Below are 10994 nucleotides of genomic sequence, written 5' to 3'. Positions count from 1 at the left end.
GATATCCTTAGATTAGACTATAAACATTAGATTGTACACATTTGATTTAATAAATCTTTCATTATTAATTTTCTAGTGTAATTACATTTTCTTAACACTTTTCTCCATGTAAATAAACTCGGAGAGTACCATTCGATTGAAGTTTTCCCAAACTCTGTAAAGAATTTATTAAACTTATTGTAAAAAAGTTTATAGATTATTTTTAAATAATAAAAAAAAGTAGTTAATTAATAATATTGTATTTATTTTTCCTTTTAATCTCTTAAATAATAAGAATTTGAAAATAATAAAAAAAAAATACGAAAAAGAAAACATAAAAAAAATAGTTAAAAAAGGCCTCCAAAGTGTTGAAAGAGAATCTATAATCTTTAAAGTAGTGATTCTTCTACTAGCTAGGAGTGACAGTACAAACTGCAGTTCATTCGTTATTAACTGCACATTGTTTTTATTAAATATTATGTAGCTGAAGCTTTTTTTAATTAGAAAATATTGCAGTTAGATGGCATTATGTATGTGTTAATTATTGATACCGAAAGTAAGCTAAAATAAATTGTTTTATGCTGAGAAAAGTGCATAAAATGTTTCTTGCCTGTCGAATGTGCAGTAGTACTGCCAGAGTATATAGGTAGATGATTTTTGCAGGGTGGGAGGGTGGGACGTTTATATTTTGGAATAATTCTTACTTTAAACTGGACAAAACATGTCTTGATACCTATTTCATATTTGAATGGTTTTTTACAATTCTTAATTATTTTAGAATAATTCTTATTTTGACTAGAACAAGACATATGTCATGATACCCATTTCACATTTGATGTTTAGAATATTTTTTTTAATAATCTTTAATACATGTTTATGACAGTAATTTTTAGACTAGTAAGACATTTGTTATCATACCTCTTTCATATTTGATGATGCGAGTCTGGAGTAGATATTATGTTGAAGGTGACGAGCGACAGAGCGATACTCTCCCCTTCGATGCTCAAGTCGTACTGAAGAGAAATCTAGTTTGACAGCTGTGTATAGAGATTTAGAGCTGCCTGGTGGCAAATATGTAAACTAAAATGTGTTTATATAGTTGACAAGTCCAGTAAGTGCTACTACCTTGTGGCCATTTTTGAAACTAATTTTCTTTTTTTTGCATTTGCTTTCGCCATACAGCCAGTTACTTTTCCCAATAGTTCTTGATTTTCTAAACAGATCGACCCAACATATACAATCTAGGATTGCCTTTAATATTAACTATCAAATGCAGAAACAGCAGTATTACAGTGAAATTAAGAGACTATCTCCACTTTTTCAGATTTTTTTTTTAACCTTGTTAAAGGATTTTTTTTTTATTCCTTCCACTCTCGCAGCTATCATGCTATCTTTATTCATGTAACATACAAGTAACAAACAAAATTATCTTTAACAGTTTATTTTTATTTTTGGAAATTATTTCTTTCATCCTGTTGTCTGTTCGCTATCGAAATTTTTGAACTTTTCCTTTCCTTTTTTTTGAGATGAAAGGAGAGTTAATAAGATTCTTTATCTAAATTTATATATTTCCTTTAAACTACAGCAAACAAATTAAACATTTTATTAAAAACAAAGAACATGCAATTTGAAGTATATAAAAGTATATTCTAACATTAAATTGTGAAATTAACGTGCATATTACACATAGTAACTTCAAAATACTTTTACTTTAATTGATTCTTCACAAAAATTTCCTAGGGTAGATGATTTTCGTCTATTTCACTTGGGCTTCTATTGATGAACAGTTTTGCAGGCAGTACTCCAGCATCAGAGATATTTAATCTGAAAAAAACATTATGTACAATCAACAATATTTATGTACATAAAATAATTAGTTTTTACTGAGTTTAGCTTTAATTAAGAACATAGACAAAAAAAAACATTTATAATAAGTGATTATTATGTATTCATAAAAATTAAATAAATCTGACTGCCATAAAACTAAAGCATTGATATGACAGTTTAAATCATTTTTTAAAGTTCCTAACCCTTTCTTACAAAGAAAATGAAATATATTTTCAAAAAACATACTTATTTTTTATTAAAAAGATCTCTAATTGAACAATACAACAACAAATATGATACATATGATTATAAATAAACCTTTATTTAGAAAATTAAAACTTATTTTAGCTACAAAGATAAAAATTTATATGAAATAAGTATTAGTTTATGTAGTATTACTCTGAACGTATTAAAAAAGTAATGAACATTCTAAATATGAAAACTGTCCTGTCACTTAGTAACCGTTTCTGAGTGGGATGGTACATTCCAGAATATTCGAATATGTTTAGAGACATGGTTAAAAATCAAGTTCGTTGATGATGTAATTAATAGTGAATATTATAGTCATTATAGAGTGCTTGAATTCAATTTGGATGATGATCATTAACTGACCAGTAATATGTCCTTAGACCATCTAAGATGGATTATTAAAAATAAGAATTGATACAATAAAATTAAGGAACTGTCCATTTAAAGATTATTTAGATGCGTGTCCAATGTGTAATATGGAGGTTGTGGAAGATTTGCATCACTTTTTGATTGAATGTCCAGCATATGGTGATCTAAGGAGAGATAAGTATTTGAGTATATTTACGCAGAAATATGAGTATTATGTAGATGTCAAATTTAGTTTTGATATACCAGTTTAAACCTATTGAATGAAACTAAGAGAGGAAATTTTGATTTTGTCTTTTATTGTTTATTAAAGTGTGTATAGAATATTTAGTTAATTAGATGTAAATCTAAGTTCATGTACCTTCTTGATAGTTTGAATTTAGGCAAATCATTGCACTTTCTAGGTATCTAATCTATTACTGTATACTTTATTATTAATCTTTAGATAATTCGACGTAATATCTTAACTGAGAAACAACATGCTGTAAGCTGAAAACATGTACTTACTGTTGCTGTAGGAGTTAAAATGTGTTACACAGCAAAGTTGGTTTACTTTTGATTTTATTTTTTATTAGTACGATTTACTCATTTTATCTTTTGGTTTTTATTTCTATTTATTTTGAATAAAAGTATATGAGTTCATTTACCCACTCTGTAACAGTTGTAAAACCAACATAGTGACATTCATTATACCAAGAAGTAATTTTTGTCAAATTTATGTAATTATAAAGATTTATTATTATAATAGCGGATGACAGCACGCCTCATCTGCTATTTGAGATACTTGACTTAATTGTTGCAAAAAGTTCAGTTTTGAAGAAGTAAAAAGACCAATCAAATTATATAATTTGATTTATTCTGAATGTGCAATCTGTACAGCACTAATGTTTGTGACTTAATAATTCACTTCAGTAAACCAATTTGATCACTAAAAAGCCCTAAGATGATAGAGAATCATTAAAAGTGTAAGCACATATATAAATGTAAATCTAAGTTCATGTACCTTCTTGATAGTTTGAATTTAGGCAAATCGTTGCACTTTCTAGGTATCTAATCTATTTCTGCATACTTCATTATTTATCTTTAGATAATAAGACATAATATCTTAACTGAGAAACAACATGCTGTAAGCTGAAAACATTTACTTACTATTGTTGTAGGAGTTAAAATGTGTTACACAGCATAAAATGTCATCAATGTTATCAACCCAGCCATTTGTCTGAATTGAACTACGAGTAGTTCAGAATTACCATTAGAATGTCGAAAGAACGCTGCTGAGAACAAAATTAAAAATTACATAAACTATTATTTACACAATTGTTTTCATTGTAATTTACAAATACTTAGAAAAAAAAACCAAATTTTTAATAAGTTAGAATTTAAAACTACTGGTGCGAACCTTGCTAAATCCAAGGTCCATAATTTTAGAACGTTGTTTAACTTTACATTATTAATATAAATTTCATGGAGATACTTATAATGAGAGAAATGTGAATATTTACGTGGAAGTTCGTAATTTCCAAATACATAATCGTAATTTGCAATTTACTTTTACAGTAATAAAGACGACCAAAAAGTATTAACATGTTGCGAACTAAATCTACCTACTAATGACCGTTAAAACATTTTTATGAAACAAAATAATGAAGACTAAAATCAACTTTTTAAAATTACATGCGTTCACTTAAAATGCATCTATTATCAACTGTCTTGGGAACTTGTCAATTTCATAAACACTTCTAATACATCAACTCGTAATTAAAAATAATAGAATACACAAAAAATGCTGCTTACCTGCCAGAAGTCCTTAACGCAGTAATGAAGCAAAAACTGGTTTTTAATTTCCTAGGAAGTTATCGCTTAATGCAAATAGATAATGCAATCAGTTTTCTAAGCTATGTAAAGTTCTCGCAGACTTAGTTATGGCAGCATCAACTAAACTCTATCAATCATAAATAAAGAAACATCTAATTATGAGGTAATCAGTGAATTTTAAACATGGACTTTTTTTTTTAGAGGAAAACGTATTTTTAAAATACTGACTTATCAACGTGAGTGAAGAACATTCAATAAATAAATCAAATGATTACTGTTGCTACATGATAAAGAGAATATTTGGACAAAACCGTATAACCTTTTTACCCCACTTCCTTACCGGGCAGTTGTTTCATTAGGAGGTTATCCAATGTTTATTTTAATAGTGTCAAAGTACATGTTCATGCTACCTAGCGGTGATCACTGGAACTAGTTTCTATGTAATTACATCATCCTAGTTTAAGCTATTGTCGCTAGATAGCTCTGGCATGATTTTAATATGTTATTTTTGTCCATTCCTAATTTTCAAGATCATTAAAATGAAATCTGCTAACTTCAAATCAACAAAGTGTTTGGAAGACGATACAAATAGGAAAATAAATTCTGAAAAGTATAAAGTAGAATGGCCCATCCATGTGGATTCATTTTTCAAGCACAAAACCTTATGTTTTATAAATACTTACAACAACAATGAGTCAGCGTAATTTAGTAATGTTAATTTGGAAAAAAGAACAACTGTTATTTGTCCACAACACTACACTTGTTACATATATCCAACTAGAAGAGCTATTGATGAAGCCAAGTTTAAGGATTTATTGTCTTTACTACCCTACATACCCCTTATATACCATTTTATCATCAATTGAATAAAAGTAAAAATAATTGAGGTAACTGTGAAGGAAACTAATAAAATGTTTTTAAAAAGTATTACTCGAGCATGCACTTAAAATAAATGGGCCACACCGCCGTGGGCTATTGTAAAGATTAACCAAAATTTTTCTTTAAAAAAAGTTATAACGTAGCTACATTAAAAGTAGATATCTCAAATTCATGTTTTTGCCATTAACATTACAAAAAAAAGAGAGAGAAGAAGTTTAATTTGCAATCAAAAATGATATAATTTATTCGTAATTACCTTTGACACTGAAGAAAGTTCTACTATTACGTTTCTCATAAATTACACGGTCCCATGCAAAATAGCGATTGTTATTGGAAATTGAATATTCTATTTTGTGAACTGAGTCGGTGTAAAGGTAAAGTCTTCTAAAAAATATTTGATGATTTCTTCGTTTTTCCTGAAAATAATCAGAATGACAATCCCATTAAAAACTTTCTTGAACACATGATCTGTTAATAAACAAGATCTTACGAGTTGGATTCATTTTTGAATTGTAATTGAATTGAAATTTAAATAGATATGTTATTTAATATCTTAATTAAATTTCTATGACGACTTTTAACATTTAAATTGTAGACGTACCAAACTGTACGGACGCCGATAATGCATTCTGAAACCTCCAGTAGAGGTTATTAGTTATTGAGGTTACATACGTCTTAATGGTAGGAAAATAAAATATTTAGAATACAGAACTTTATTGTACAGTTTTATCCTCCATGACATCGCAAATGGAAGTGGATGAAAGTGGAAAAAATGTTATGGCATCTTCCGCGACGGTTGGAAGTGTCTCGTTATCATTACATCCACTGGTCTTGATGAATATATCAGAACACTGGACAAGGATCAGAGCTCAAGAAGGTTCTGCCCAACAAGGTGAAGTTTTTTTTATATATCTATATCTCTTTATTACCTACTGGAAATTGTTATTAATTTGGACGTTTTATAATTTAGGATTCATTCTTGCCACTTTTTAATTTTTTAGTTATTGGAGCATTAATTGGTAAACAGAAAGGCCGCAACATAGAGCTTATGAATTCTTTTGAGTTAATGTTTACCAAAATTGGTGGTGATATAATTATTGATAAGGAATATTATAATACTAAAGAGGAACAATGTAAGTGAAATAATTACTTTGATTGAAAATAATAATCCAAATTAGTCCTTTGAAAGTGAAGCTACTATTGAAGTAAATTGATTTGATTTGTAATCTTTTCATTATGTACGACCGTTTAAAGGCAACTAACGCTACCATCATGGATATTTAAACTCTAAAAATCCTTGGCTATTCGATTGTAGGAAATATTCACTTCAACACTCACGTTGCAAATCTTATAAGTTTTCTTCTTATGAATCTCAAATGCTTGGTTTACTTCAATGATTGGAGGAGTCATTTAGTAATCGTTCCAAGTTCTAAATATATTTGATAATTCTTAAAAAAATTTACTCATCAGATTCCTTTTTATTTATGCCATAGTTCAAGTGATACTCAGAGTAAAGTGCTGTTTCTTTAATGGCTTTTTAACTTGAATGTCGCACTAGTTGAAGGCCGCATTTTGGACCGAATATTGAAGATGATTTATAGACTTATCTTTGGTTGTATTATTTCCCGATTCTATCACCATAAACAGCATAGCTAATAGAAAACGTTATGCACTTTGTTATCTCATGAAAAGAAATATTTGATTGCCAGAATTATTCTTGGCTAGTATGTTTAGTAATTCATAAAACTGTTTAGCGCTACAAGATAAAAGTGAGAGGAAAGAAAACGTTGAAATTTCCTCTGGTGTTAATGTGAAAAAATAGTTTAATACGCTTTAATTTAGTTAACACGCGATTGATTTCAGTGTGGGGCTTTTAAAAACCTAATTAACTAATGAACAAAATCTTTTTCTTTTCTTTTTTTTCTAGTCAAACAAGTGTTTTCGGATTTGGATTTTCTTGGTTGGTACACAACAGGGGGACCTCCTGACGACAGTGATATTAAGGTTCACAAACAGATTTGTGAAATAAATGAGAGTCCAGTGTTTCTCAAGCTGAATCCTCAGGCCAGACATTCTGATGTTAGTGTTTACTTAAAACATTAAAATTAAATAAATGTTCAATATGTAAAAGGTCTTCATATTTTATTAATTTTACAGCTGCCTGTCACTTGTTATGAATCAGTTATAGACCTAGTGAGTGGTGAAGCTACAATGCTTTTTGTAGAATTGCATTATACTTTAGCCACTGAAGAAGCAGAAAGGATAGGCGTTGATCATGTGGCTCGTATGTCGAATAATGATGCGTCCGAAAGTTCTCTAGGTAGGAAAAAAATTCATTTTAATATACTGGCATCTGTTAATATTAAAATTAAATACATTTTAACTTGATGCATTCCACGGATTTAATCAAAACCCTAATGTGACAATAACTTCTAATGTTTATAGACATATATTTTTTTTTTAATTTTTGACTCTGGATAATGGACAGTAGCTATTGCACACTAGAAACTGGAAGGCGGTTGCAATAGAGAAGGACGACTGGCGGAGTAAGATGGAGGAAGCCAGGACCCAACTATCTGGGTTGTAGAGAGATAGAGGGGATAGTTTTAATACTTACTTTAAATTTTAAATCATTACTAGAAAAAAATATGCAAAGATAAGTGCAATGAGACATCGAGAATTTTTCATAATCAGTGTAAATTGAGGCATTGTTGAGAGAAGCTAAATCAAAATTGAGAGGACAGTTAAAAAGAAAATCGGAAGTATTAAAAAGAAGGTAAATGGAAAGAGTCAAAGCCCTCCATTAATATGAATAATTACCATTTGTCTAAGAAAAAAAAAATTAATTTGGCATGCGCTGTAATAAAAGTAAGGTGGTTTGCAATGGATGTGATCTAGCGAAATCGTGAGACACGAACTCATTGATTGGATCGCTTTAAAATGGCATTTCAAGTCAAATGGACAGTTAGAGCAAAAGTAGATGAGTGACTGGAACTATAGAATAATTTACCCGAGTTATATAACTTGAACCGTTAGGGGCTTTTTTTTAAAAAGAATTTTTATTTAAAAACACAAATCCTTTATTACAATATTAACTGATATATATATAATAACGGTTACAAGAAATATGTGGGGAAGGGAACTTCACTACTGATAGGTTGAACGGAACTTGGACAGAGTCTGGGCAGAACTTAGCTCGGGCAGCGGTTGGAAAGAACTGGCTTGCCTGGCCTGGGTGAAGTATTTATATGTTTGAAGACTGCTGTTATCAGAGGAAATATATTTATGCTGAGTCTCGAGGTTTCGTGTATATAACTCCCGGAATTCGAAGAATATTTTTTTTTTTTAATACTAACAACTAAGTAGAATGTATTTAGTTTTGCCTAGCTATATCCAGCTTTTGTCTGACGTAATGTACTTATTGTTCCATAAGAAAGAGCCCATACACACTTTACCAAAATTTGAAACTTAATACAATATAATGCAGTAGGTTTTTGATTGCGAAAGCTAGGATGTATCAGATGGCTTCCGACAGTTAATCATAAAGGGTTATGTTTTGGACATCAGTTAAAACAAAAAATGAAGTGTTTAAGTATAATGATGAAGTGTACATTATTATCAGTTTTTATTTTATTCTAAAAGCAATAATCTTTTTATTCAATTTTCTATTTGCTAACAGTCGCTGAACACCTGAGCGCTCAACATTCTGCAATAAAAATGTTACATTCACGAGTGAGATTAGTGTTAGAATATTTACGCGCTGTACAGGCTGGCAAATTACCTCGTAATCATGAAGTTTTAAGGGAGGCGTATTCACTAAGCCACAGACTGCCAGTGGTTCAGAGTCCACGCTTTCATACGGATTTCTATAACGTAAGTATTCTAAACATTCCCCGATTAGTAATAACAAAAAATCACCAAATGATGTTTGATTAATGTTAACAAAGACCAATTTGGACAAACAAAAGAAAAGAAAATTTTGTTTTTAACGAGCTGCAAATAAATAATTATTATTATTCATAGACTAGTACGACTCTTAAGCTTTAAAATTACATTTTAGTGGGTAAAATAATTAATTCTGCCAATCTTATCGCGCCTTTCATAATAATTTCTTTTTCTAGAGAAAATAAATTATTTGCATATACATACAATTCAACAATTTCAACTTCCTTACATGGCTCCTCTGATTACCTCTGACCTCTTAGCTCATTCTGAGTTGGTTCATTTTTGCTCTTTCGATGTTAGAGGGCTGAAGGGCTTTTAATACCAAATACTGGAACTCATTTCAACCTTATTTCCTTTTCTGCCTATTTAATATCTTGAATTACCAGTTTGCCTAGTGACTTATTACAATGTCCGGCGAAGATAGCGCCAGAATCAATTCTTGCTTATCTATAAGGACATTTTCTCTTCTAATCTTGATTCCAAATGCCTAAGTGCTACCTGGACTCCGAAGTATTTTTAGAAATATGTCAGCAAACCTATTTAAACCAAAGTGTTACTTAAGTTCCTACGTTTTTCACCTTAAAATGTAAAATTGGTTGGTTTAATCACCTATTAAGTTTATTTAAATAAATGTGTGATTTCTTTAAACAAATTTGTTTCTCCTCAAAAAGTTTAGTAATTTTCACACTAATTTTTTTTTTTTTTTTAGCAATGCAACGATGTTGGTTTAATGACTTATTTGGGCACTATTACCAAAGGTTGTAACGATATGAATCAACTGGTGAATAAGTTTAATCTTCTCTACGATAGACAAGGTATGGGACGAAGAATGCGAGGTATATTTTTCTGAAGAATCGCTATTTAAAAAAGTGAGAAGGAAAAAATATGTAAGCTAGTGTATATACAATGAAACCAAACAAAAACAAATTGACTGAAAAAGTTGTTTGTAATTAAGAAAAGTTTGTTTTTCATTTCTCTTTGTACTATTTCTGTCGTCTTTTTTTTTATTTCGTACATTAGTGCAGTTTGTGAATATTTAAAAATAAATGTACATTAAATAAAAGTGTAATATTGCTTACTTTTGCTTCATTAAATGTTTATTATTTAACTAATTTTTCCCTTCGAATTAATATTTTATTTGAACAGCAAAAAGGCTATCTTTTTCAAAGTGTTACGCGTGTATGCCGCATTTATTAACTAATTAACTAGCGTTAAAAACAAATTGAGCATTATTTGGAACTCAACCTACGTAATCCACATTTAAAGTTTATGTATAGAGTTATAAGTTTTACTATAACCTTTCAGTGGAAGCTCGGCCTAAGTTTACTTGGAAAGAGCCCTATCTTGCCTTTAATAAGAAACTAGTCAATGAGCTTTACCAAGATATTAATTCGGTAAAGCCGCTCACATTTTGGTAGAACTAAAGAATACAATAGCAGGATCTGGACAATAGAGTTTTTAATAAAACAATTTATAATGAAAAATCATTCCTTGCTCTGGAAGTGACAGATTGAGATAAATAACAAATTTAGTCCTCCAAAATATGATATGGAGAGCCAAGTATTAACAAGAACAAGTCCAAGATAGTTTGTTTAGCATTGATCTAAGTCTAGCTCACCGGCCAATAGTTAAGATCAAACTGAAATAACTGTAACTTAAGGAAGTGCTCTTAGATTGGTACACACCAACCCTAACACCATTTCAGCAGATTAACTAGTTTACCTTACAAAACACAGCGAAGTTAATCACTCAACGTCTAGCACTTCATTCTTACCATGATAGGAGATTTGAGCTCAAAGAAATGACGATTATGAGATACAGAAACAGAAATTGATGGTATTTTTTGATCCAAACTTTCTTGCAGTGATAACGACTTCTGAGTAGGTTCAAACTGGCAGACTAACTCTAGCTTTTAAATACTTGTATGCTCCAAT

General features: G+C 30.0%; 1 protein-coding gene and 1 long non-coding RNA gene across 3 annotated transcripts; one reads left to right on the top strand and one right to left on the bottom strand.

Annotated features, from left to right (window-relative positions):
* Positions 1-14: 14 nt before the first annotated feature.
* LOC141447411 (uncharacterized) lies at positions 15-4851 on the bottom strand. 2 transcript variants are annotated; one of them, XR_012454299.1, is made up of 6 exons: positions 4465-4851; positions 4216-4363; positions 3571-3695; positions 2929-3073; positions 898-1803; positions 15-154 (listed from the first exon to the last, which is right to left on the bottom strand). It is a non-coding gene; the product is annotated as an uncharacterized lncRNA (long non-coding RNA). The 2 variants fall into 2 exon arrangements; XR_012454298.1 differs by having other exon boundaries at positions 3571-3692; positions 4465-4850.
* Positions 4852-5726: 875 nt separating this feature from the next.
* Positions 5727-10138, top strand: CSN6 (COP9 signalosome subunit 6). The gene is made up of 6 exons (XM_074114917.1): positions 5727-6007; positions 6117-6248; positions 7043-7194; positions 7273-7435; positions 8795-8988; positions 9770-10138. The coding sequence occupies exons 1-6, from the start codon at positions 5851-5853 to the stop codon at positions 9908-9910; spliced, it is 939 nt and encodes a 312-aa protein (XP_073971018.1). The 5' UTR covers positions 5727-5850; the 3' UTR covers positions 9911-10138.
* The last annotated feature ends 856 nt before the right edge of the window (positions 10139-10994 follow it).

Source organism: Rhodnius prolixus, unplaced genomic scaffold, assembly GCF_049639745.1.
Source record: "Rhodnius prolixus isolate KJV_2025 unplaced genomic scaffold, Rpr scaffold_7, whole genome shotgun sequence".
Classification (NCBI taxonomy): domain Eukaryota; kingdom Metazoa; phylum Arthropoda; class Insecta; order Hemiptera; family Reduviidae; genus Rhodnius; species Rhodnius prolixus.
Note: the sequence above shows the minus strand (reverse complement) of the source record. Positions and strands in the feature narration are given on the sequence as shown.